Genomic DNA, 27,571 nt, shown 5'->3' on the forward strand with positions numbered 1-27,571 from the left:
TGTGCTGGGACTGCAAAGCTTTGGCTGTGATGTTCTTCCACTCCTCTGTCAGAGGGAGCAGAACGACTTAGGAGGAGAGCCAGCGAACCAAAGACTTCCCTACAGACAAAGTGATCAAGAGGGAAAAGCAGAAGCGCACCAAAAGTTCAAATTCTAAGCTCATTGCAGAATCCTGGTGAAGACAAAGATAGGCAGTGTGAGTGTAATCCTTCCAAGAGAGGGAAAGGCTTAGCAGAATATTCAGTTGGAACAGAAAGGAATCATTTGGCTGTTGAAGAAAAAGGAAGAGAAACACCCTTTATCCAAGTGAGGAACCAGAAAGCATCTACTAAGAAAAGCAAAGAGGCCTGCTGTAGGGCCACAATCCTTATCGGGATATTAAACTAGCTGGTTTTCCTTCAGGACTCTCTGGGACATTCTTTGGCCAGCATGAACATATTTCGGATCCTGGGTGATGTCTCTCACCTGTTAGCCATGATCATGTTGCTGGGGAAGATCTGGAGATCAAAGTCATGCGCTGGTAAGTTCTTGTTCTCCTTCCCTCTTCATCCCGTTGACAAGGTGCTGGTGCAGAAACAATGCAGAAGGAAAAGAAGGGAGCAGACAAAGCTTCTGGGAGTTACTTGTCACCAGAGCACAAACTGCCCCAGAGACTGAGGATTTGGGTTTGGCCTCAGCCTGCGTGGATCACGCATCTTTTCCTAAGGTGTGTTCACATTATCATTTTCAAGCACAGTGAATTTGTTATCTCACCCCTGCATTTCACAACTCTTTCCCCTCTAGCTGTTCACATCAGCACGACTTCAATAGTGTCAGATTTGTTGGTGTACACACCAGGGAGCACGGATGGGGCACCCTATGCAAAGGTGCTCACACATTTGCTAGAGATAAATTAGGAATGGCTTAAGGACTCAAATTGGACTGAGTAATAGCACATCCAACGGTAGTATTTGCAAGGAAGTATAGAATGCATATGCATTTTGGGGAACTGCTGTGTGAACACAGATTTAAAAAACAGCACTGGAAACACTGTGAGTGCACAGTAAGTGGGAGTATGACCACTTGCCTAAGAAGCTGGATGTTTTAAGTCTTTCCCAGTAGTTTTGTAGGACAATGCAGCATAAATGAATTAACATGGAATATTGATAGGAAATAAGAGAACCAGCTATTAAAGCAAATAGCACTTGATAACTCACTGAGGTCAACACTTTCCCCATGTCTCATGCTAGACACCTGTCCATTGTATTGACAGGCAACCCTGCCTAGATGAGGTCATTTCAATGTCACGTAGAGATGCTCCTACAATATCTCTTTATGCAATTTTCAGTCACCATTGTTTTCTGCAAATTTTGAGATTTGTAGCCACTTGTGTGGGTTCCTTCTGGGCCTTCTCACCAACTAAAACACGTTTCGTAAACCTGAGCAAACTAAATGCCTTGGGGTGTGTGTTTGTGAATAAGACAGGAATCCTTCCGCATTTCAGACAGAACATTTCCCCAGGGCAGAAGGGTGGGGGTGAGGGCTGGGAAGCACAATACAGCTGGGGAAACCTCTGCCAAGGATTTAAGTAAACTGGTAAAGAACAAAGGAACCTGATCGACAGGGAACAGAGAAATGGATTGCCCAGGACAATGACTAGTCCTTTCACTCCCACACAGCACTCTTAAGTAAGTCTGCAATCCTATGGATATTTACTTCGAGGTAAGCATAGGATACTTTTGAAAAAACGTATATAGGACTGTGCTGTGCGGAACTGAAAATGTGAGCACTGCATGAAATGCAGAAAAACCAAAAGTGCCGTTTAGGAGGTGCATTTATGAACCCTCACCCATGTCTCCTATATAGCTAATCTCCCAGGTTTTGGTGTTAAAAAGCAGCCACAACAAATGGTCTTCATATACACTGCTTGTTCTCAATTTAATCTTGATTGTGAACTACAGCGGGCCTTTTAATCTTCTTCCCCACCACCTCAAAGCCTGACTGTGTTCATAGAGAAAGCTTTTGAGTCCCAGAGTGTATGCTGCTAACTCCTTTTACTTTCTTGATTTCCCCTCTCCCCACTCCTCTTCTGCAGCAGTATTTCCATGGCCTCTTGTTAAAACTTCTCCTTCCATTCCTAGTTTCCTCCTTTCAAGCCCTTCCCACTCCATTAAACTCCCCCTCCCCCTTACGCTCTTTGTGGGTGGAATCAAGTTTTGTTTAAGAAGGAGTGGTGTTGTGATGTGGCAGTTGAAGTGGTATAGGCATATCACAGTCCCTGGTGTGGTGTATGTCTCCATTGACATATCTCCTAGGGTATAGAGACTGTTTAAGTTTGTAGCAGGAGGAGGAATGAACTTGTGGAATCGAGTTTCGTTCTGTATGTTCAGCATAATTTCTGTGCTTCCTGCCTTTTTGCACTATCCCGTTGAGGCTGAAAAACAAGACGTATAGGAGCATCACTGTAAAAGGAAACTGCAGGGCCACGTCTTGCGTTGCTGATTAAACAGTGAGACAGGAATACTTGTCTTTGGTCTCTTTCACCTGAAGATGCCGATGACTGTTAAATGTTTGCAACTGCCCACAATATTTATCCAATAAACGGCATAATTTTACTTTCTCATTTTACTTCGTCGAAAGAAATAATGACAGAGGAGTGGAAAACTTTTGCTGAGTAGAGGGGAATTAACTGTGCACAGTTGAAAACGCTGGCAGCATTAAGATAAATTCAACAGTTTAATATTTGAGTGATGTAAGGATGGGAGAACTGACTTAAAATGGTTATAGTAAAATACGCATAGACAACTAAAATGAACCATGGAAGGGGAAGGAGGGAAGTCATTGATTATATGATATTGTGCAAAATGTTTATTTTGAGATGTTAAACTATTCAAAAAAGAAAAGGAAAGAATTATAGGCAGCTCTTTTGTGTTGCAAAAAACAATGAAGAGTCTTCAGCACCTCAAAGCAGGGATGGGTAGCCTTTTTTCTACTAAAGTCCACCTTACCTCAGGACCCTTTAAGCCGGCATCTTTTTCGTTGGATATTCATGCTGATTTGTGTTCATGATGGTATTGGGGCATTTATACACAGCTGTACTTTGAATACTGTTTGTGTCTTCCAAAGTTTTGGGGTGGACATAGTACTTCATTTCCAATCAGTGCATCACCCATACATAGACAGCTTCACACCATGGCAGTTGTGTCTGGCTTTCGTTGTGCTATAGTGCAAGATGGCAATAATGCCACCAACCTGTAAACCAACGATGGCTCCCTAATCTACTTTTCTAGCTTTGATCTTCCAATCTGTTTAATCTCGTTTCTCTGCATTCGGGAACTTGTTGCACTCTCAACACAGAAGAGGCTGCCCCAGTGAATATTGTCATTTGAACTGTTCAAGGTCAATCAGTATGGAAAGTGTTGAGGGCAGCAAAATGACTGAGCAAGGATTGAGAATGGTCTCTTAGTTTGGCAAGATACATTGATGGGAGCAGTTTGAATAAATCCAAATTTTTGTGGGGGGGGGGGGGAGACAGCCATGCTGGCCCAAATTGCAAATACCCCTACCTCAAGTGACATGCCACATGTGTAGCATGGAAAAACCAAGCACTTACAATTGCACACAATGCAATATTTGTCTTTTTGGCTGGGTGGGAAGAGGGTGATCTGAAAGCATGGGATATTGACATCAGTCCCTTGTCATGGTCAGAGGACTTTTTGTTGAGCTTTAGGCTTTCAGGACCTTTCCCCCTCTGCAGAGAAGGGGAGACCTTTTAGGATGGTCTGCCCTTGGAGGTTGATGGATCCAAGTGGATTCCAGATGGTGGGGGGCAGGTTGGCTGTTATGACTAGCGCTCCTGTTAAATATCTGGATGGCTTGGGCCATTGACACAATAGCTCCCGAGTGCTTCGTGGAGCCTGTTTGGCTCTGTGGTATACTACTGAACATAGGGCAAAGAAGCAATCTGGGAGATGGCTTGAACACAAGTGGAGGGAAACTCCAGACAAAGACAACTGAACACTGGTCAGTGCACATTTTTTTAGCTTACTCAGTGGCAGAGAAGGCAGGTAATAAGACATACTTGCTACCTCCACTTCATCCTCACTATGCTATCAGGCAGAGCTTTTCTGGTTACTGTGGGGCCTTTTGCAGACTGGCGCCAAAGAGGCAGTAGAACCTATGGTAGCTCGCTGTGACTTGTTTGCCAAGCATTTTGAGGATAAAACTACTTGCCTCCGTCGGCACCTTAACTCTGCTGCTATAGCAGAATCTTGAGAGATGTCCAAAACATTGTCGAAAACATTCCTCTTTATCCAGGCCTTTGACCATTAAGTAATCTATGGCTTGTTAAAGGTGTGGGAGGGGACTGTTGTTGCTGTGCATTGTGGTTTTTATTGTACTGCACAAATTATGTTCTTAATGTCATACACTGCCCTAGGATCTTTGGCTAAAGGGTGGTATATATGGTAAATTTAATAAATAATACTAGTGTGTTTGCTAGCAGTGCTAGGGCTGAGAGGGTTAGCAACAGCAGTCTGTGAATCTTGCTCTGGCTTCATCACTTTCCTCCCTGCTGCCCCCCCTCCCACTTTGCTGCCTTTCTTTGAGCTCTACGTAAGGGAATATTGTAGAGAAAAACCTACAAAGAAAATCCAGATGGTAGCCATGTTAGTCCCTTACAGAAAAAAAGAGTCTTGTGGCATCTTAAACGCTAACAGGCTTCTTGTGGCCTCCAGCTGTACAATAAATCTGTTAGTTTTCAAAGTACCATAAGGATATTTTTGTGTTTCCATGAACAAAAACTGCTGCCACGCCCCCTTGTTTTCTTTCATTACCATTTATTTTCTACACTCATTTTGTATATTTGCCTGAAGTTTCCAGACAATATACTGTAGGTCAACTTGTCTTTCAGAAAAGAGAGGCAACACTGCTCACATCCACACCACACATTTAAAGCACATGGCTTCCCCCAAAGAACCCTGTAGTCTACCCCTATAATTGTTAACATCCTTAACAAACCACTGTGTTTATGCTGCTTTTCTGTGTTGGGCATCAATACAATGATGGTGTGTGGGTTATCTTTCTTCCCACCCTGGATCCTGGGAAGTCATCCACAAGTTCTCCAGTTCACTTGGCAGTGGAGCTGGCTTGAGTGTTGAAGCTGAAACAGCACCCTTTCGTTCTCTGACTGTGCCTCTTCACTTGGCAGAAGGGTGATCCTCTGCAGGCTGTGTTTGTGCTGCCAGAGGATTCAAGTCCGCCTCTGTGGGGAACTCTGAAGTTTGTGGCTTGTGGGGTTAGTTGCTACCTTCCTTACCCAACTAAGGACTTTGCTTATTTATTATGCCAGTGCCAAAGGCCCAGGCATTTCTCCCGGCTTATTTATTTTCATCATCTGCTCATTTAATTTCCTTTTTTGGCCCTCAGGTATCTCGGGAAAGAGCCAGATCCTTTTTGCACTTGTCTTCACAAGCCGTTACCTTGACCTGGTCACAAACTTCATCTCCATCTATAATACTGTCATGAAGGTAAGGGCAAGAGTTCAAGTGCTCTCCATCTAGTCAGTCTGAGATAGGAACAATTCTGGTATGTTCAGACCCTGATTTATAACTTTTAAAAAGGGCCATTTTCAGTGGAGGTAGAGGGTTTTCTATTAACATTTTTCTGAAAGAATTTCAATTACAGTGGTACCTCGGGTTAAGAACTTAATTCATTCCGGAGGTCTGTTCTTAACCTGAAGCACCACTTTAGCTAATGGGGCCTCTTGCTGCTGCCGCGCCGCCGGAGCACGATTTCTGTTCTTATCCTGAAGCAAAGTTCTTAACCCAAGGTAATATTTCTGGGTTGGCAGAGTCTGTAACCTGAAGCGTATGTAACCCGAGGTACCACTGTATAAAGAAAAAAAGTGATACAATCACTCAGCACCTTGCTTCATTGAGATTGAACAAGGCAGTCCATTCCCATCCCAAAGCCACAATGAACTGGTTTACGAACACAGAGCAACAGTGCTCAGGGCTTTAACAGAATAGTGCCAGTGCACACTAGGTTTTTGTTGTACTGGGGAGGGAAAGCAGACTGTGTCAGAGAAAGACGACATTTTAAATATGTGCAGTGCAGCCAAGCCTCTTCCCTGTTTCCCCATTGCTTAATCTAGAGCAGAGTGGTAATGACCCAGTGAGTCTGATTGGAACAAGGTGCACCAATTCTGAGGCTTGTAAAGCCACTCTTACAGCAGGTTAAGCAAGGGTGGCTAGGGAAGAACAAGAGATGTAGTTATGGGCTTCGTGTGTGTGTGTGTGTGTGTGTGTGTACGTACGTACGTACATGCATAAAAAATACATGCTGCTGCTTATCATCTTAAGAGTGCATTAAAGGTGCCAAACCAGAGTACCTTAGGCGAAATACAAGGTAATGACAACAAATTGAATCTTGTCTGCAATCAGCCAAAGAACAGCCAGCAAACACTTAGGTTAGTGGGTTCTAGCAAAGACATGGCTCTAAAAGTTTGAGCAGACCAATCAGATTTCCACTATGAGAAAGTAAGTTGATTTTTGTATTCCTCTGCAGGTTGTTTTCTTAAGTTGTGCCTACTTTACCGTGTACCTGATCTATGGGAAATTCCGGAAAACCTTTGATAGTGAGAATGACTCTTTCCGCCTCGAATTCCTTTTAGTTCCAGTTACAGGCCTGTCATTTTTAGAAAACCACAGTTTCACCCCATTAGAGGTAAGAAAGCCATTCATATTAAGTGGAAGAAGGTAGTAATTGCATCAAGTTTCCTTGAACCTTTGGTGTCTGGAACTGAACTTTCTTTTGCCCAATGATGAAAGGTAAAGGTGGCCAAAAATAAAATTGTCATGTTTTTCTCTGGACTGATTCATGCATTACTAACATTTAACGTGGACTTCCCTTTATTCTTTCCTTAGATTCTCTGGACTTTCTCAATTTACCTGGAATCAGTGGCTATCCTCCCACAACTTTTCATGATTAGCAAAACAGGTGAAGCTGAAACTATCACGACACACTACCTTTTCTTCTTGGGCCTCTATCGCGCTCTCTACCTTGCAAACTGGATCTGGCGCTACCACACAGAGAACTTCTACGATCAAATTGCTGTGGTGTCTGGAGTAGTACAGACCATCTTCTACTGCGACTTTTTTTACCTCTATGTCACGAAAGGTAAGGATCACATAATGCTGGCTAGTCAGTGGCTGAAACCGACCACAGTTGTGGCAGAGATTAGGCAGGTCAGCTATAGCTCTGCTCTCCCCACACCCCCCTTTCCACAGAACCTGTTGGCTTTTCTTTTCCACCCCAAACATTTAACAGTGGTTATCTGAAAGACCACCTGATCCTGTACAGATGGGAAAGAGCACCCAGGTCATATAGGAAAATTCTGATTGCGGTACTGCTGCTTGCAGAGTATCATGGGACAGTGAGCTGAAAATTGGCGTTCAAAAACGCAGCTTTGCACATTCTCCAGCAGGAGGGCCCCCAGCAGTAAAAAACTCTCAGAATTAAGCAGCAGTGTATGCCATTTGTAAAGCATCAGCCATCGGCTACTTTCCAAAATCTTGAAAAGACTTCCCTCCATGACCCATAAGAGAGGGCCATTTTATGTGTTTGAAGCCTCTGAATTTTTTTTACATGTTTTTTTTCTGCTTTCTGTGTATTGAGTTATTTTTTAAAAATACTATTTTTATATTGTATACTGCTTAAGAGATTTTTAAAACGTTGAGTGGCTGATCAATGCTTTTAAATAAATAAATTACATGAAATATTAAACACTTAAACCCAACTCAGAAGCTACCAAGCATATAAGACAATTTCTACACTGCTATAGTAGCAGCATGCTCTGTGTGTTAAAGCAGTGCGAGGAAGCCTCTTGAGGGTGGGGAGTCATCTCAGATTACCAATACTGTAAACTATGCAAAACACTCCAAAAATTATTGAGTATTTTAACGTAGGACTGTTTTAATTATCATTCAGCCTGTTATTAACTGCTTCACAGGTCATGAAATTCTAAGGCACTGTGACTGTAACATGTGCAGGGTTTCTTGCTGCTATTAGTAACAAAGATTTGTTGTACACAGGTGACAAGAGTTTATGGAATCTCATCTTAAAGGGGTTGCCTGCAAAACGCTTATTGCTATGTTGGGGGGTTTTGTAATTCACGAGCTTAAAGCACCATCAAAAATGGCAGTATGAATGCATTTGGTAGAGGCAAGGTGGCATTCCTTTCTGTCAGAACAAACAGTTTAAGTCTTAATTCATTTTCCCCATTTAGTATTAAAAGGCAAGAAGCTGAGCCTCCCAATGCCTATCTGAAGACACACACAAGCGAAGCAAGTTCCTGAAGACCCTGCTCCAGGACTGGAGGATGTCCTCTTCCGCTTTTTTCCCATATGGCTCAGCTCGCATTCAGAGAACTTACCTGCTTCTCTACACTGTGACTAGCAGACTGTGCCCGAGAGATTTGAGGTCCAGGTGGCTAACACTTTAGGCTTAACACTTTCTAATTTAGTGTTGGAACAGTATCTACGTTTTCTTTTGTATGGGGATGTTTGTTGGTGTTTGAACTGTGCCTATAACAAATAAAATAGTGTGAAGTATATCTCTTGGTATATTTTTCTCACAATTATCTCTATTTATCTCTCAAATATGACTATCAAATCTCTTTTCCAGGCTAAACATTCCCAACTTACTTAACCATTCCTCATAAGGCTCTGCTTCCAGACCCTTGATAATCTTGGATACCCTCCTCTGCACACATTCAGCTTGTCAACAACCCTTTTACATTGTGGAACCCAGAGGTGGACACAGTACTCCAGGTGGGGTCTGACCAAGGCAAGGTAGAGTGGAACTATTACTTCCCTTGATCTGAACACTATACTTTTGCTGATGCAGCCTAGAATAGCATTAGCCTTTTTGGCTGCTGCATCACATTGTTGACCCATGTCAAGCTTACGGTCCACTAAGACCCCAAGACCTTTTTCACATGTACTAGTAAAGCCAGGTGTCCCCCATCTTCTATTTGTGAAGCTTGCTCTTCCTGCCTAAGTGCAGAATCTTATTTGTCCCTCTTGAAATTCATTTTGTTAGTTTGGGCCCAGTTCTCCAATCTGTTACGATCATCCTGAATCCAAATTTTGTCTTCAGTAGCATTAGCTGTCCCTCCCAGTTTGGTCTATCCAGGTCAGTTATAAAGACCTTGAGCAACAATGTGGACCCAGGAGAGAACCCTGTGGCACCCCACTTGTTTTTTCCACAACGCTGAGGAACCATTAGTGAGCACCCTTTGGGTTCAGCCAGTCAATCAGCTACAAATCCAACGCAGCCTACTATGGACATTAAAACGTTCATTCCTATACTTGTTGTATAGAGAAATTAGATATTTCTTACTGGAAAAAGAGCATATGAGGTTCTACCTTTTAAATGAGAGAGAGGTCAATCTTTATTGACAAGTATTTTTATTCATACCTACAAAAGAAAACAAGATGGTATCAAAAGGACAATTTACAAACTAATAGTAACATAGCTTTTTAGTATGCTGTGCCTGAATACCACAGAGCTATGAATCCTTCCATTCAAGTCTTTGTTAATACAACAGGAATGTGTTCAAATACCAGTAAGGGTTGAAACAGAGCACTGATCCGACCCAAAAAGCCTCTAAAGTTTAGAGTTTAAATCTTTCAACTTAAAGCCCACACAGTAATTTATTTGGAAGGGAAGAAGATGCTGGACTGGCATTTTGAAAGACGTTTACTGGAGAAACGCTTTGTCAACGGGGCTCTTTAGCTGGTAAGTGGAACCAAGCAGCACCAAGTGGGACATGGCCAGAACATACCAGAGCATTCAATGGTTGTTAATATTCTGCATGTGCTAACAAGATATTCCATGATACGTTTCTAAAATGAACGTTCATTTCTGATCTTTTTAGCATTGAAGCTTACTACTAGACTTCTCATTTCTCCAGTGTACAATTACAGAAGTCAAATGAAGCATGAGCTATTTGAACTGGCAAATTTCCCTCTCACAGTCTGTGCCAAGAACCTACCTGTATGTTGCGTGCAGACAAAGTTTTATCGAACCCCGGGCTGTTCTCTACTGAGGAATACAAATGTAACAGCCCCTTTTTAAAAAATAAACGAGCCCCACATTGCAATAAAGTAACTGGGCTGTTGTACTTATTTGAACTATGCATTTCCCAAAACAGAAAACACTGTAGCACATACATTATGCCTCTCAATCAGTACAGTACACAAGTGATCTCCTGCCATGTTGTCCAAACATAGCCGGTGATGCACTAAAAAAGCCAACTACTTGTCAACCCTTCTGCTAATAGTCACAGGACATAAGCCTTAGTACTTGAAGAATTCTATCCCACTCTCCCCACTCACTAACCTACAACCTTGCTCAGCCTGGGGAAAAAAATCAACAAGATTGAATGGAACGGTTTACTAAAGTTCCATCCTTTCCTAAAATTTCCTAGAATGCTACCTACCTGTAAAAGCTGAGTGTAAAAGACAGTTGAAGAAACTCACTCAAAAAGCCAAGGAAAGCCCTATTCAGATCAGGATGTGAATGCAGCTCCAAGACTTACTAGCCATCTCTTCCTCCTCCCCACTAAAGAGGGGGTTAGATTCCATTTGGCCTAAAGTAAATCTTCAAAATTTGAAACAGAAAAACTGAACCATTTTACACAGCACAGTGGGATCCTGAAATCTGCCCAATAAGAGATGTTATATTAAGGACATATACACCAAGTAAATGGTGACTGCTTAATTTTCCTCAGTATTTTCTGCTGAAGTGCAATTTGGAACTTGAGGTGGGGAGGCATAAGGTTTTATTATTATTGGTTGAAAAATCTAGCTGGTAGTAATTTGAGTACCACAGAGAAATCCAATTAACTTTTAAGAATGAAATGATTTAGTTATGAAAACAGGGGAGTACAGATAAGAAATCTCTTTTTCTAACACACTTTCTTTAAATCCCTTACACAAAGGGTTGATAAGACATCCAGGTGCTGCAAAAATGCTAACCAAAATTAAATGTTTTTGTTTTTTTCTGTCTGTAAAGTGGAGAGGTTTGGAACAACTGTAAGACGAGTCAAAACAATTATTATATTTTCAAAATCCACCTATGTCAAATTCAAGGACTCGGGTTCAACTGTCCTTGTGGAAAGTCTCAATTTTAATAAGCAAAAATTACACCATCTCAAATATTCTGTTAAGGAGTATTACACAACATCTTTCTTGTGGTCTATGTGATGGATAAGTTGTTCCTCTCTGCAGCAAGTTTTCATACACAAGCCTCAGACACAATGACAACTGGGCTGGGACATATCTGCCTTGTAGGTGTTTTTTGGAGGGGGGGGTGAGAAAAAAAATCATTTCAGGTTTCTTAACATGCAAGGCCAAAACATGTGAAGAGAAGTTAGTTTTCCAGTCAACTCTAATTTTAAAAACAAAATTGGAAATGTAGACCGGGGCCAATGTTTATGGACAGTATCTGATAGTGAACTCTACATCTAACCTGCATTAGGGGAAAACACCACAATGGGGATGGAAGGGTGGTGAGGGAAAGGGGAGAAGAGAAGGTTCTTATTTGCAAGTCTTGACTGGTCACCTATAAACCAAATGGTCTCACTTGCGTGCAGGGGGAGGGGGTGGTGGAGGTGGTGGATACTGGTAGTTGGCAGTCTGTCCCATATAGCCCATCACGTTAGTGCCTGGAGGCTGAGGAAACTGTTGCGACATGAGAGGCTGAGGCTGCTGGCCGGAACGGCCCATTCCTGCATACTGCTGCTGGCCTGTGCTCTGCGAGTTTCTCCCGGCATTGGCAGCATTTGCTCCGCCATAGCCAGCGGCACCATATTCTGCCCCATAGCCACTTGCACCGTAAGCAGCAGCTCCATAGGCTCCCTGGGCATAGCCATACTGGCCCTGCTGCGACCCAAACGCAGAATTTGCACTCCCATATGCACCACCGTAGGCCTTGTTGGCTCCGTTTGCAAAGCTCTCTCCGCGTTCACGGTCTCGGAAGCTGCCCGAGTCTCTCCGGCCATCTTTAACACCCCGGAGCCGCCGTTCACACTCCTCCTGGTACATCAGATTGGGATTGTTGGAGGTGTTGCTGGTACGGTAACGAGAGCGGCCGCCTGGTAGTACAGATGAATGAATATGGTGTCAAGCTCACTTAAACGCCCTCTAGATCAGGGGTAGGCAACCTAAGGACCGTGGGCTGGATGTGGCCCAATCGCTTTCTCAATCCGGCCCACGGATGGTCTGGGAATCAGCGTGTTTTTACATGAGTAGAATGTGTGCTTTTATTTAAAATGCATCTCTGGGTTATTTGTGGGGCCTGCCTGGTGTATTTACATGAGTAGAATGTGTGCTTTTATTTAAAATGCATCTCTGGGTAATTTGTGGGGCACAGGAATTTGTTCATTTTTCCCTCCAAAACATAGTCCGGTCCACCAATGGTCTGAGGGACGGTGGACTGGCCCACGGCTGAAAAAGGTTGCTGACCCCTGCTCTAGATCAACTGAGCTTACACTATACACTTAACCTTATGCATGAGTTTTTTGCATTTGCATGTAGGGGCAATGCCACACTTTCCCGCTCGCCTCACACTGACCGTGCATTGAGTGTGGTTGTCTGCCAGGATAGCCCTATGAGGCAATTGGTTGCTCATGCACAGCGGCTCCTTGCAGATAACCACATCTTGGGAGGTCAGAGCTAGCACACCAGTGTGATGCCAGGCACAGGGCAGTAGACAAGGCACTGGGTACAGTGCTTGGTAGCATTCTATTAAATGTAGCTGGCAAGCTAAAGGCAACCAATATGGAAACTGCAAAAAAACAAAACACACACATGCAGAAAGAAGCTTCTTACCTCCTCCTCCACCACCTCCTCTATGGTCCACAAGCTGCATCAGTTTGGGATTGATAGCCTGATTGGCTTCCTCTAGGACTTTTATTAGCTCTCTAGCCTGCTTCAAATTCCCTGGTGTGAAGAATGTATAGGCAGTGCCTTTGTTGGTGCTACGGGCAGTACGGCCGATTCTGTGCACATAATCCTCCGAGCTGTTTGGATAGTCGTAGTTTATCACAAACTTTACGTCTTCCACATCTTTGTGAAGCAACCAAAGCACAGTGAGGGGTTGAGGACAGGATATGGTGGAAGGATGTGCCAACAGAAGGTGGGGAGCACAAATGCAGGTGACAGTAACAAGAAAAAAGAAAAAAGTTAATAGTTGTAAAGAATAAAGACAGTACAGACTCTTCCCAACAGAGCGAAAGGCTAAATGGAGAGATATGCCCATGGACATAAATAATTTATTTTCAGAAAGTCAAGTCAAAGCAGTTCATTCTTCCGCTAAAATTCATCCATCCTTTGCTGCATGCATGCTACGAACACACACACAAATAATATTAATCTCCAAACATTTCATTTGTGGAATTCAGGCAACTTTACACCAGCATGTCATCAAACAAATGTGCCATTCTTTTTATGGACACAGCAACTGGACTGGATGTAGGAGAGAACTGCCACATGCCTTTAACTCTGTTAGGAGAAGTCTACAAAGTCCAGCAACACTGAAACCACTTACCTTCCAATCGTTACAAAAATGGGGGGGAAATGCTTTCCCCCCAAAAAATGATAGCTTAGATATTTTATTCCCCCTCTTCCTGGTATCTATAAATTACCCCAATTCTAAATTTGAAGTACAGTTTGGCCAATGGACATTCAGATCATTTTAATTCTCCTTTAAAAAGGTATATCACACTAACATTTGATATCACCAAGACTATCTTGGTGAGATTTCTAGCATAAACTGCTTGCAGCTAACTTGAACAATGGGAATAACCCAATATTTAAACATTCAAAACCTTTGAGGAAACATTTTAAAGTTCACAGGTGCAAAAGGCAGAGAATAAGTAAATGTTAGTGTAATGCTTTAAAAAAAATTGCAATACATTTTAAACAGCAATTTTACATTAAAATTTAACAGCTCTTACAAAAAAAATCTGCATTTTACAGAGAATATTCAGATTATATCCAAGATAAAACACAGATTGACTTTTCTCGTAAAAATTAGAAACATTCCCTGTTTTGTTACCAGACCGATGCACACTCCCTCCTCCTGTGGGAAATCGCTGCAGACGATCCCGTCTCTTTGCCTTTTATTTTTGGCGGCCTCCTTTCGAAAACTCCGCCCTCTGACACGGGACCACTGGAGCGCGGGGAGCATGCATCAAGGGTCCATGGCAGCGAGAAGTCCCCACACACGCTCGCTCTGTGAACTGGCATGGATGCTTCTCTGTAGCCCCATTTGGCTGTCAAGCGCCTGAGAACCTGGGTTCACGTAAAGGTTTCAGGTCCTCCAACGCTTGTTGTCCCCTCACAGGGCTTAAAGGGGGCAACTGTCAAAAATGCAGATGCTAAAAATTACATCCAAAAGGTCAGGCTGCATCTATTGCCCAGACTGCATCAATTTCAAATAAAGGGATGGGGAGAGGGGCAAAAATAAAAGTGGGTTGTAGTGGTGGCAAAGGGGTATTACGTCTGTTTCTTATTACACCAAGGGGGGGCTCCTCAATCTTTCCAGACTCCAAAGTCCTGAATCACACCAAAAAGTGAGAAGGCAAGATTTCACAGGGGCAGCGCGAGTCTCCAGCTAGGGTCCTTGGTGCAAAGATCTCAAAGGGCAAGAGTTGGGTAAGGGCAGGGTAACACACCAAGTAGTGCATTCGCATCTTCATAGCTAGGATTTAACTGGAGTCTGACAAACAGCAGGCTATGGGACCTCAGCCAATCCCATTCTGTACATCCATTAGTTAGGTAGCCATAATGAATACCAGGAAGCATATCCTTGTTAGAAAGCACAGAGACTGCCAGTTAACAATGAAGGTCTCAATGACTGGATTTTGGTGGAAATCCATGGAAGGGCAACAAGGAAGAGAAAAGAGGTGGGGTCAATTTCTACCTTAAAAAGGTGTGTATCAGATCCACATTATCTGAGTGGGGGAGGGGAGGTAACATGCAGTAAAATGATTTCTTACTATTCTATCTTGCACTGATGTAAAATTGTGCTCATCACAGTATTTCTTCCAAGGAATTCTAGAGATTCCGTTCTTGATCATTCTAGAAAGGAATATGGCTACCTGGGGATGCATTCACACTGAGATGCCCCCGGAAAATGACTGGGCATTTAATTGGGAGGGGCAGAAACTAGCAAACACGCTTCATCTAGAGAGCTGCTTCGACCACCAATGTAGATATGTCCCCAGACCTGCACTGAGTGATCGGCAGCTGATAAAGTTTCTGTTAAAGAAAACAAACAAAAAGAAATTTAATGATTTGACTTTAACAGAGTGAAGTGTTTAATGAAAAACAGTGCAGAGGGAAGTCTTCTCTCCTGGGGGTTATTCATAAAGAAGCCATTATGGGGGACTCAACTTACCTGGAAGGAGTTTTCTGAGACCAATGTTCCTTTGAGTAGAAGGAAAAACCCTGGTGACTCAGCCAAAAAGTGCGCGCCCCTGTTCTATGTTTTAGGTAGAAGCCTTCACTTTCCAGGAACTTGGAGGAATTCGTCCAGAGGTTTGCCAGCTACGTATTATTAAGCAGCAAACTCTGGGCCCCAAAACAAGCCAAGATGTTCTTTAGTAACAAGAAACAGACTCTGGTACCTTTTCCCCCCAGCCTCGGTGAAGTGGAGAAGGCAGAACGGGGAGACTGTTTTCCTTAAATAGTATCCAAATGAGTTGTTTTGGGGAAATATATATATATGAGAAGGGCTGATTTTAAGTGTCTAGGCAAGATGCACAAAGAAGCTACCAGCACACAGCAAGCCTGTTTAAAAACCACTGCCAAAAAAATCTGGCCTCACCCCTTCTCCTAACAGGCCCAAGTTCTACCTGCACAGGTCCAGACATGACCCCAGAGGACAGAGACTGAAATCCATATGAACACCTCTAGAGAAGTGTTTCCAATTTAGGGGATGGCATGTGAGAAGGAAGGTTATGTGATTAAAGGCTACCAACGTTTTTAGTATGTTTATCACATTTGGGAACTAAGCATTTCAAGTGACAAAATTCTCTGTTTAAACAAAGTCACTCTGAACAACCTGAGGGATTGTTTTCATTGATTGGGTACAAGATCTGCCACTGTGGGCCAGTCCACCAAATTCAACACTAACAGCTCCCAGGAGTGGCCTCTTCCAGATTTCCAAAATATCTACAATATGGAGAATCTGACATTTCTGGCCAATTGAGATGCAGAGCTTAATCACAATACAGATATTAAAGCGGGACTGTTTACCCAAGCATCCGGAAGCAGCCATTTTTACAGCACTGAAGAAAACTGAGATACATCACACTACAAGAAACCCCTTGTAGCTTTTACTATATAACCTCAGCAATCCAGTCTAGGTGGGAAAATGAGGGATAATGCTTGTGTGTTAAAATACAAGTTACATTCATGTATGTGAAACAGTGCTCCATAGTAGTGGTGAGTCTCTAAGGTGCAATTACATTAGTAATGCATCTGGACAGAGAGGGATTTTTAAAAAGATGTTTGCTCTACCGTCTGGTAATTCTGAACAACTTAGTGGGTGCAGTCCAATCCTAGTCATCCAGCAACAAAGCTGAAGCTGGAAATGAGAGGGTGTGTGGAACAATTGGGCTTGAGTAATTGGACGTCTCTTCTCCCCACTGGCGATCGATTAGTCATGCCTAGGCCTTGCTGCAGACCAAAGCCTGTTGTTAGGAGCAGGAAGAGATTTTGAATATGAAAGAAAAAAAAAGATCAATGTTAAAAAAGGCATTTCACATGTGGGGGAAAGTCACGCTTTAAAATTCTTTGGAATAAGTTTCAAATCTAAAGAAACGACCTGAGAAGCAGGCAGAGAAGCCCATGTGTACAAACCTAGCCCACGAGATGCAACATCCGTAGCAATGAGGATAGGAGCCTTTCCAGAACGGAACTCTGAAAGGAAAAAAGCCACAAGTCACAAAAACCACACATAATAGAGATCTTTCTCTCTCATGGTTCCAGAATTAGACTTGAAACCTTTACATCGACTCACACTAGGACTGCATGCACTTAATTTTCTGTTTTGTTGCATTTCAATTAGGAAAGCATGTAAAAATACTGAAATCAACAAATAGCTAAAAATAAGCATGTTCAGCATATAGATGAGATCAATAAGCTTATGATTTTGTATTGTATATCACTTATGCGCAAAATCAAATATTATCTGGGAAGCCAGGAAAGCTTTTCCTGCTACTCACCATTAAGCACCCAATCTCGTTCTGGTTGACTCTTGTCTCCATGAATACACATAGCTGGCCATCTACAAAGACAAAAGGTTTTCAACAGTTTTAAGCTGCCACATGCACCTTTGGGGGACAATGTGCCCCTACAAAAGCTAGAGACTGCACCAGCAAATGTTCCAAGTGAGGGTGGCAACAATATACATTAGGGAACAACAGCATGTTCTTCAATATTATTTTACTTGCATCACTCAATTACTGTGTGTGTATTTCCAAACGAAGAAGCTAATTGTCATACTTAAAGTGCTAGTGGTTAATTACTATCTCATTGCCTGGAGCTGCCTCAACAACCTACCTATCCCCTCAGATGCTGGAAGAGTAGTTTTCCCTTTTTATCTTATTGACAATTGTTTTGATGAACATCTTTAAAACATGTACACTGGATTCTCTAATACAGTACTACATCCATTAAGTTTCCAAGTAGGCAGCCACATCATTCCTTCTGCAACCTGGATTTCATTGCAAGCTAAACATAGGAACATCTTTGCAGCAACAAAATTAAGCCCTAAGCATCTTTAAAGCTTTTCATCTGCAACATTATCAGTTCAAAGAAAGAGCAGAAGGCCTACCCATCTCTACGCATCCTTCGAGTTAGGTCATCACAACGTCTTTTTGTCTCCACAAATATAATTGTCTTATTCTCTTTTTCAGCCATGATTTCTTCCATCAGTTGGATTAGTCTTCGAATAAAAACACACACAACAAATTATAAACATAAAATAAGCTAATTTCATATGATTATTTGAGGCAAGTCATTTACAGCAATATTCAATCCACTCAAAATTAATTATACACAGCATTTAAATGACAAGCAAAGACTCGCTTAGCTCAGTGGGTGTTTTATGGATAAAACTATAGGTTTTTGGCCTTAATCACATGAACTATAACAAGGAGCACTGTTTTAACTGCTCTGAAAGTCCAAGATCCAAAAGGCAGGATAAAAACAAAAAAAAATCATTAAATAGTTACACGTCCGGGGTCTGCCTGAATAACTAACTGCCATAGGCATACTTAAATAATGCTACTTTAAAGGGGAGAGGGGAAGTCTAATTTACAAGAAAATGTAGGAATTACAGCAGCATCCATACTTATGATCTTTTTCGCTCTCCATGCACACGTCCACTATTTGCAGGATATTATGATTGGCACTCAGCTCCAGGTTGCCCACATTGATCTGGACATAGTCATGCAAGAAATCCTCAGCAAGCTGGCGCACCTCCTTTGGCCAAGTGGCACTCCACATTAGAGTTTGCCTGTCAGGCTGAAAGAATATATGTTAAGCTGGTTGGTATTCTTTAAAGGGGGGATTTAAGGAAAGCTAATACAGTGAAGGTTTACATACCCGTATCTGATCAACAATTTTACGAATCTGAGGTTCAAAACCCATATCCAGCATTCTGTCAGCTTCATCTAGCACAAGGTATGTACATCGGCGGAGATTAGTTTTCCCTGCTTCCAAGAAATCAATTAGACGTCCGGGTGTAGCAATGCAAATTTCAACACCTTCAGGGAATGAAGTTGGGATGGGGATGAAAGTTAGCATAAAAGGAACTTAATATTAACCAAGGATTCAAATACTAAATTCAAAGACACAACGGTTATGTACACAGCCAACACTTTTATGTGCATCAAGTTGAAGCCCTTTTAGCCTACGATTCTTAAAGAAGTTTAGATAGAAATACCGCATACATTAAATTTGCAATCAACATTCTTAGCCAACAGTCTACATACAGTCTATGCATACAACTCTTTGTTTTTTTAATGAAGGCAGACAGAAATCTTCCAATTCAGGTCAATATTTAAAAGTCTGCATGGTAAAGAAAAGCCTCACTAGTACAGCTCACAAGCTGTTCATGTAAGACTTATCCGAAGGCTTCAAATTTCTACTTCCTCAGCCTTTATAAATATTTCAGTTGATTTTTTAAATACAGTAAGCCCACAACTTAAGCAGGGCTCATGTTCTGGGGACCAGGCCTAAAGCCAAAATCACTTATCATCAAAACACATTGTGGTCAATGGTGGATGGAACCACCAAAGTCTTTTTTCCAGGACGCCCACCCCATTTCCATTTAGTTTTTCTTTTTTTGTCAAGCACATAAAGCTGAATGCGCACAAGTTAAATGTATGTAAGTTGTACACTTACTGTAACAAATTTAGTAAAGAAGAAACAGAGCAAAGAAAGTGAAAGGGGGAAAAACCCATCAACTTTCATTAAAAATACATTCACCTATGAGACAGCCAACATAATTTAAATATATTAATTGAAATACGCTACCAAGAAGGTACAAAGTTTTAATCACATATTGGGGTTGCACAATTAGTATGTTACAACCATCCTGCGTAAAGCGAGCCCACTGTTAATTACCTCTCTCCAAGTCTCTGATCTGAGGACCTTTGGGTGCTCCTCCGTATATACAGGTACTCTTCAACCTTGAACATTTACCATAATCATCGGCTACCTGCTGGACTTGCTGGGCCAGCTCTCGGGTAGGAGCTAAAACCAAACACTGCAAAAGAAGGCATCAAAGAATACTGTGAGAATACTGTTTTATGTAAATTGCTTAAACATCAGAGGCAAAGCCCACAGCTCTCTTTGATTTACTGAAATGTAATATGAGAAAGCATAAAATGTATGTAAAAAAAAGCATTAAAAATATTTACTCACAATTGGACCATCCCCTCTTTCCAAGTATGGCTGGTGGTTGATATGAACAATTGCAGGCAGCAAGTACTGAAACAGGGATAAATCAAGATATTAAGGGACATGAAAATAAAAGTCACTTCTCAAATCTTACCTATATACTGCTTAAAGACACAAAGTGGATATACCAGCTGTCCAATTCACAAACGCATTTTAAGTTAAAAGTGAGATATACAGCTTTCACCTCTTCATGTATCTGAGAACAGCCAACCTGGAGGTGAAAGGAGCAGTACACCAATACTGCAATGGGTCAACATGGTTCCCATAATCAGGCATCCACGGGTGCTGTACTCTCAAGTTTTAGTCACTGAACCAAGTGCATAGAGGCAAGGATCAGCAGCATTAGATGCTTCTGCCAGTAAGACAGTAATCATAGAAAGCCAAATACAGAAAGCTGAAAGTACTCCATCAGCTAAGCGAAGGATGCTTAGCGTAAGCTACAGCCCAACTGAATAAAAGGCTCATGAGCTATGACAATATTCCCCTCAGTGTGATGCTAGTCAACATTACACGGCTGACTTCTTACAACCCCTCCAAGAACATACACCACAAAAGCCTAAATCTACTTCCATGATATCAGCTTCAATTAACAACAATGGACCATGCCCAAATAAGCATTTAGTATTGATGCTTCAGACTGATAACTTCCAGATAAGTGCAGATAGCATTATGTTAAGTCTCAAAGGACAAAGTGAGACTTGCATTGAAGGGGGTTGGACTAGATGATCCACAGGCTCCCTCACAACTCTATGATACTTCTGAGCAAACATGCACAGGCTCAGGTGTCATGATATAAAATGTGAAAAAGTTAATAAAATATCACACCTTTACCTTGTCCTTGTTTAATTTTAGATATCTATCTTTACAAGATGTTCACAGTTTGCTACAAAAGGAAAAATATGCCCAAATTCTGCACTTAGCCTTGGTGTACTGCTGAAGTAACTTGCAGAAGTAACAGGAGAGGAGCAGCTTTGTTCTATTCTTTTCGCATGAAAGATGCATAATGTCACTGTGATTGAAAGTAAGTGCTTTCCTCCCAAGGAATTTTGAGACAAAAACAATTCAACAAAAACTTAAAAATACATACTGCCAATGTCTTTCCAGAGCCAGTCTGTGCAATGCCCACCATATCATGACCACTAAGGGCCAATGGAAAGCCCTGGCACTGAATTGGAGTTGGTTCTGTAAAATGCTGGTCAATCAAGACATCCATTACATACTCTGAAAGTTAAAAACATAGATATAATCATACATTAAAAACAGCACAGCATATATTCTGCATGAATTATATTTTCACAGTGTGCCATTTAACCAATGCTACATGTTAGTATCACATTCTGGGGCCAAGTACTGAAGATTTATTGATTTTTATACTACCTTTCAGGGCTAAGGTAGTACCCAACTTAAAAATTATTTAAATAAAAGGTTGTCATATACAAAATTCACAATAAAAGTACTAAAAGCAATTCATTTAGAAATAGAACTGATTGTTAAAATTACAACTAAGAACATAGAACAGCATCATTATCACTTAAAAGCAGATTTAAAGGACCAAGTCTTGAGAGGCTGCTTAAAACCAGTCAATAAGGGACCCAGATTTTGCTTCCTGGGAAAGACTTCAATAACAACAACAACGTGTATGCCAATGGATGGGGGGTGCCAAACTAGGTCTTAGACCTGAGTGAAATAAAGCTTAGTTTCGCCCCTGAGCACTGGGAATCAATGTAACTGATAAAGAATCAGTGTTATATGCTCATACTGCTTTCCCCCCAAAGCCACTGAAGCTTCTGAACTGTTTCAAAGGTAGTCCCAGAAAGAGTGCATGACAGTAATTTAGTCTTGAGGTAATCAGCTCATCAATGACTATGGCAAATAGGGGTGCAGCGAGCAAATGGCAAATCAGCTAGTTGTCTGGGAGAAACTCCAAGTTGTATACCTGGTCATTCAACCTCACCCAACACATCCAGTTCAGCAGATTTCCCACCCTGTCAATGAGGTTTCAGATTCTTCACCCTCTTTCATCCCAAAACTGATGTCATCCAAGATCTCCCATTAGTCACAGCTGCAAAGCAGAATACTTACGTGGAAAGTTACACTGGTGGAAGGCAAACACAGGCTTGGGGCAAACATCTGATCCTCTAACTGTAATCTCTTTCTTTCTTCTTAGCTCATCGACCTCATACTGTTTAGAGTAAAAAAATGCACATAAACCTTGTGAAAATAAATTTTTATATAACCTTCCATTGTTATGAAAAACATTACAGGCTGTCACGAAGAAGATAATCCCTTCATTTCTATCAATGCATCATCATCCATTTGCACTTAAAGTAAAATGCTCTGTAGCTTTAGCTTTATGTTCCAACAATCCTACCTGATAGACAACGCATCTTTTAAACTCCGAAAGGTGGAATAAGAATTTTTTTTATAAAATATTTCTCTCCATATTAGTTCCATTATCAAGAAAATATTGAAAGTACAGCTAAGTAGGTACTAGAATTCATGTCCAAAACTGCATCCACCTCAGGGGATCGCAAATCCCGTGTAGTAAAAACAACACACAAACCACAAAAAAACCTCTAGAGCTGCATTCCTGAATACATTTATCAGGAAGCAAATCCCACTGAATTCACCATCCAGAGTCTTATAGTAACAAAGTTTTCTCAGGTGAATTCTTTGCCCAAACTGCAAGATGTTCAATATGCTACTAATCCAAAAATGAAACACTAGTAAGTCACATATAGCTCCTCATCTGCATCAATATTTCAATTTAGGTTTGATAAAGAATCTAGCAAGTTATTTTCCCCACTTGCTTTGCATCTTATTGATAGTTTCCTTTAAAATGCTTTATTTGCATACTGGTGCAACTTGAAGAGTTGTGAATAATTTCAACGAGCACGTGAGAAACTTAATTTCAGAACATTTCCAAGTGATTTTCTTCCAAGGTGACTTGCATATTAGAAATTAAGACATACAGTCTCAACAAAAAATAGTCAATTTGAGCGCATCCAATTCATAATACATAACTAATTCCACAGAACCAGCATCTGACAGAGAACAAGTAAAGAAGAAAAATATTTCCTACCCAAAAGGGCACTGCCTATGTAAAACTGACCTTTAATAACTAAGTCTTCAGGGCCTACAAAGATTGGAGCACAACAGTCTTCTGTGCTTGGATTGAAACAAGCCAGAAAAATTGATATGCACTTAACTCTTGAAACCAAATTTATTCCAGAAGTTCATTTTTAACAAAATACACTGCAACTCAAAAAACATCCAGGCCACAGTTTTAAGGTGAAATCACCTATATAAACATATATTACAAGTTAGACTTGCATAGGCAAAACTGGCACCCAGGTAATTACGAAGGGCAGATATTATAAAATAGATGTTTGTTCTCGCTACCGTTTAGGCCATTTGATATGCTACAAATTACTAACTTAAATATTTCTGGGCAAGTAGCTTAAAATACTTTTGTAGGCTTTTTTACAAGCCTTGTGTAATCACAGAAAAGATAGATTAGAAGTAACTTTATAAACTGCAGTAAGTGAATGAAAAGATTACCACTGCAATGTGCAGGCTGACAAAGCTATTGGCAGAAATAATTCTAGTTATTTTCATATCTGCGTTAGCACTCTATATGGGAAGCATTAAAGCTGGCAAAGTTTCCAAGTATACCAAGCACAAAAGGAAGAACAAAGGAAACTTACTGGAGTAAGTCTGGCCACTTCTGGGTGTTCAGCGTAGAAATTTTTTTCAAACTTAGGCAATTCATTCAAGTCCCATTTCTTTTTACGGAGACGTTCACCCGGGTTTCCAAATTTTTTAGGAGGAAGTGGACCGCCAAACCTGGAGAGGAGGGGGATTCCAGTTGAAGTTATTTTTCAAAGTATTTGACAAACATATGCTTGCGTCTTTATTATTAAGCTAAGAAAACATTTCTGTAATGGGGGAAAGTGTCACCTATTTCATCTTATTGATGCCACTACAAGAAGGCCCTCTGCCTGGTTCCCTGTAATCTGAATCTCAGTGAAGTTATATTAAAGCAACATTCCCCCCCCCCCCTGACTATTTGCTATACTATATCCTTAACCAACAAATAAACAAAATGAGACCTTGGGGCAATAGAAGTATTGTTGCTTATCAATAACATAACAACAACAGTTCAGCTTCTGGAAATACTGAAGACAGCAAGAATTGGTAAAATGTTTATTCCAGGGATTGTCTTTATTCTGGATGGCGACCCCTGGCTTATTCTATGTAATTTGTTTACTGTTGCAGGAAAGCAGCAAAAAATATTCAAAGCAATTACTTTAATCTAAATGTTTTAGAAAGTATTATCAGCAAACACTGAAAAAATTCTAAACATACCTTTAAATATTTTTGCAAGTTTTTTTAACTTTACTTTGTAACAAAACAGAGCATAACTTTGAAAGATCAAATTCCACACATGAAAACAAAATGAAAAACAAGGTAACTTTATAATCAAACCATTTATGCACAATTTAGCAACAAGCTATGGGAAACATGCATATGTACTAGGATACAGTTTTAACTGCAACAGTTCATTTATGACACTAACAGTGCAACTCTAAGCACATTTACACATAAACTAGTCCTATCAAGTTCAGGGAAGTTTACTCCAAAGTGTGCAAAGGTTTGCAACCAATACTTATATGGGAGTAAACCTAACTGAACAAATCTTACTTTTAAGCACCTATGGACTGTGCTGTAGGCTGCCTAAAGATAGCTTATCAGCTGTATGAGCAATGGAACGCTCAAAAATTACTTTATTCCAGATTTTCTCACTTACTGGGAAGTAAGTCCTATTTAACATAGTGGGCCTTACTTCTGAGTAAACAGGATTAGGACTGCAAAGCCAGGGTGCTTCCAGGCAGAGGTGTTTGGAACCTCAGTATCAGTGACACTGAATCAGCAAGTCACACATCTATAAACTGTGGTAAAATTGTGCAAATCCCCATGCAGTTCAATCAGACTAGCACAATGACAGCAGCACCAATGCTTCTACCACAGGTAATGCTCACATTAGTGTTTACAGTGGTTGGAGAAGCAACACCTGGGGTAGTTATCATTTTCAGTATCACCACAAGCTGTGTCAGCTGATCCCAATTCTTTCAAACTGAATGCTGATCCAAAGCATATTTACTTGCAAGTTGTCTCCTTGATTTGGACAGGGCTTATAACAAGTAAATGTGCTTGGGACCACGGCATATACTCCTCAAGTTAACAACATAAGAAAATAATACTGATACCAATAATGATACATATACAATCTGTTTATGCACTCTATAATTAGGCTCGCGCTTAAATATCCCAAGTAAGAACATGACAAGGCACTGAACAACAGCATTATACAGTCACAAGGAAATTCTCACAACTGAGTTAAAATGAGCTTAGGTTGCAATCACTTTATTATAGCGCACCCTGTCAGATTTGAACAAATTCACCCTGGGGTAAGGATTGCACTATGCCTCTGCAGCTGTACTTTAGAATTTACAATACTTTACTACCACTGTAAAAGTGACACTGAAGTCAGAGGAAATACCGTGTCCCACCTTAACCCAGAGGAAGAGGAGGAACGCAATGCTGGGGATCAAATAAAGTGATCAACAAGTATAAAATCTGCGGGAGTTGGGATTGGTGCAAGATGTGTTCAGAGGCCTGCTGCCCTCCGATCAGTTAAGGGAAGAGAGGAGGAACACAAACGAACTTTGTCCAGGGAGCCTCTAGTTCCCGCCTCCTACGGCCTCGCATTTCCTACCCCAAATCTCCACCCCTCATGGGCCCACATTAAGCACCTCCCTGTCCCCACCTTGGACTCCATATTGCAACGCCATTTTCCATCCGCTTAGTTACATTCAGCAACCATATTGCAACCTTTAATTCCTGGCAAGAGAGAAGCCAGGAGTAGGTGAAGCTTTCCTCCCCCAGTTGCGGTGGTGCAGAAAGCTTCACCTGTTGGATTACAGGTGCAGCTGTGTGAAAAACCAGTAGGCTTTGCTACAAAACGCATACACACACACACACACACACACACACACACACGTATGTATGTATGTATGTATGTAGCAGCTTTTAACGCACTGTAGCCCCTTAAGTTTACTCAGGATTACCATCCGAGATCAAATAAACTTATTCCCCGAAGAAGCGTGTTCATGAAATCCTCTAGCTCGCTTCCCCACCCGCAGGGGCCGAGGGCCCTCCAGCCTCTCGCCTCTCCTGGCGGGTTTCCTGTGCGTCAGGGACGAGGCAGGCAGAGGCCCAGCAGGGAACGAGCATTTCCCAGCGCAGGAGCATCGCCACAGGGAAACGGCTCCTGGCGGCTTTCTGTCTGCCTGTGGCGAAGCCCAGTAGACTCGGGTTCCCCGGAGGAGGCCGCCCCGCTCCCTTCCCCGCCCCGGCCTTCCTTACCCGCCGCGGTCGCGGTCTCGGCCTCGGTCTCCAAAGCCTCGCATCCTCACAGGCCGAAGGAGTCCTCTGGCGCCAGGCTACGTGGGCGAGCAAAGCGACGACCGGAGTCCCGGCGCTGAGAAGACCCGAGCGCGGTTGTTATTGTCCTGCTATATCCCTTCTTTCTCCCGCTAGGGCTCGATTCCCGCAGGCTCCAGGCAGGCCGAATGGAAGCAGGAACCGCTCGGCGCGAAAGAACGCCGTCTTTCTTCTCCGACCTCCCGACACAAAATGGCCGCCGCCAACCTAGCTTGCCGCCTCTTACGTTGTCGGTCTGGCCGACTGTTGCGTAGACTACGGCCCTGAATAGTCGGGAGGAACAGAGAGGGAACGAGCGCCTGCGCTTATTCTCGAAAAACGCAACGTCGGTCCTGTTGTAAAGGGCCGGTTCAAAAGGATCCTGGTACCGTGCGCGGTACAGAAAATACGTAGGCGTAGCCTGCATTCGTTTAGCTCCTTGCGTCGGGGAGCCAACTTCTGCCCATTCTTGAAAGTCATTTGCGCAAATATCCTGTCCTACGAGCCGAAAGAAAGCTCTAATGGAGGCAATATAAAACTGCCTCCGTAATTTACGTAACTGGTGCCAGTGCTGCTACATTGCGGGACTGTATGTGAGGAAGCTACGTACCCATCTTTCGTAGAAACTACTGGGGTAGTATAGCAGAGCTACGCACACTCTGTAACGTATAGGCTTCAGAGAATATCGCCTATCGACTATAGAGAAGCGAACCGCGCTTGTGAGACAATGAACTTCGTATGCCGCAACACGGATCCGGTTTTGCCAGCAACTTTCGCTCCTAAAGCTCCAAGAACGCGGAATGCTCTCCGAAATTTCAGTTCGCTTCGCTGCTAGAAACCTAATACTACACTACACGCCACGCCAATGTACACGAGCAGTGCGAGATTGCCGGGGTTGCAGGCGAGCCTTAACCCAGGGCAGTTTTGTTTTGTTATTGGGATTAGTATTTACTTTTTTTTGGCTTGTGCACCACTTTGAGGTCCTCAGGGCTGTGAAGCAGTTTATAAACTTGCAAGCAACCGAAGTACAACGAAACCGCAGAAATCGTTTAGTTGCGTGATAA

General features: G+C 42.0%; 2 protein-coding genes across 2 annotated transcripts; one reads left to right on the forward strand and one right to left on the reverse strand.

Moving 5' to 3' along the window:
* The first annotated feature begins 387 nt into the window (after window positions 1–387).
* Window positions 388–8,591, forward strand: KDELR3 (KDEL endoplasmic reticulum protein retention receptor 3). The gene is made up of 5 exons (XM_080971143.1): window positions 388–520; window positions 5,407–5,507; window positions 6,547–6,705; window positions 6,906–7,158; window positions 8,267–8,591. The coding sequence occupies exons 1-5, from the start codon at window positions 430–432 to the stop codon at window positions 8,305–8,307; spliced, it is 645 nt and encodes a 214-aa protein (XP_080827269.1). The 5' UTR covers window positions 388–429; the 3' UTR covers window positions 8,308–8,591.
* Window positions 8,592–9,432: 841 nt separating this feature from the next.
* Window positions 9,433–26,703, reverse strand: DDX17 (DEAD-box helicase 17). The gene is made up of 13 exons (XM_080971132.1): window positions 26,451–26,703; window positions 23,729–23,867; window positions 22,104–22,203; window positions 21,109–21,242; window positions 19,986–20,051; window positions 19,686–19,827; window positions 18,663–18,823; window positions 18,409–18,581; window positions 17,890–18,000; window positions 17,279–17,340; window positions 16,914–16,973; window positions 12,876–13,112; window positions 9,433–12,139 (listed from the first exon to the last, which is right to left on the reverse strand). The coding sequence occupies exons 1-13, from the start codon at window positions 26,492–26,494 to the stop codon at window positions 11,625–11,627; spliced, it is 1,944 nt and encodes a 647-aa protein (XP_080827258.1). The 5' UTR covers window positions 26,495–26,703; the 3' UTR covers window positions 9,433–11,624.
* Window positions 26,704–27,571: the final 868 nt, after the last annotated feature.

This window comes from Podarcis pityusensis (assembly GCF_964106645.2).
Source record: "Podarcis pityusensis genome assembly, chromosome: 10".
In the NCBI taxonomy this organism is placed as follows: domain Eukaryota; kingdom Metazoa; phylum Chordata; class Lepidosauria; order Squamata; family Lacertidae; genus Podarcis; species Podarcis pityusensis.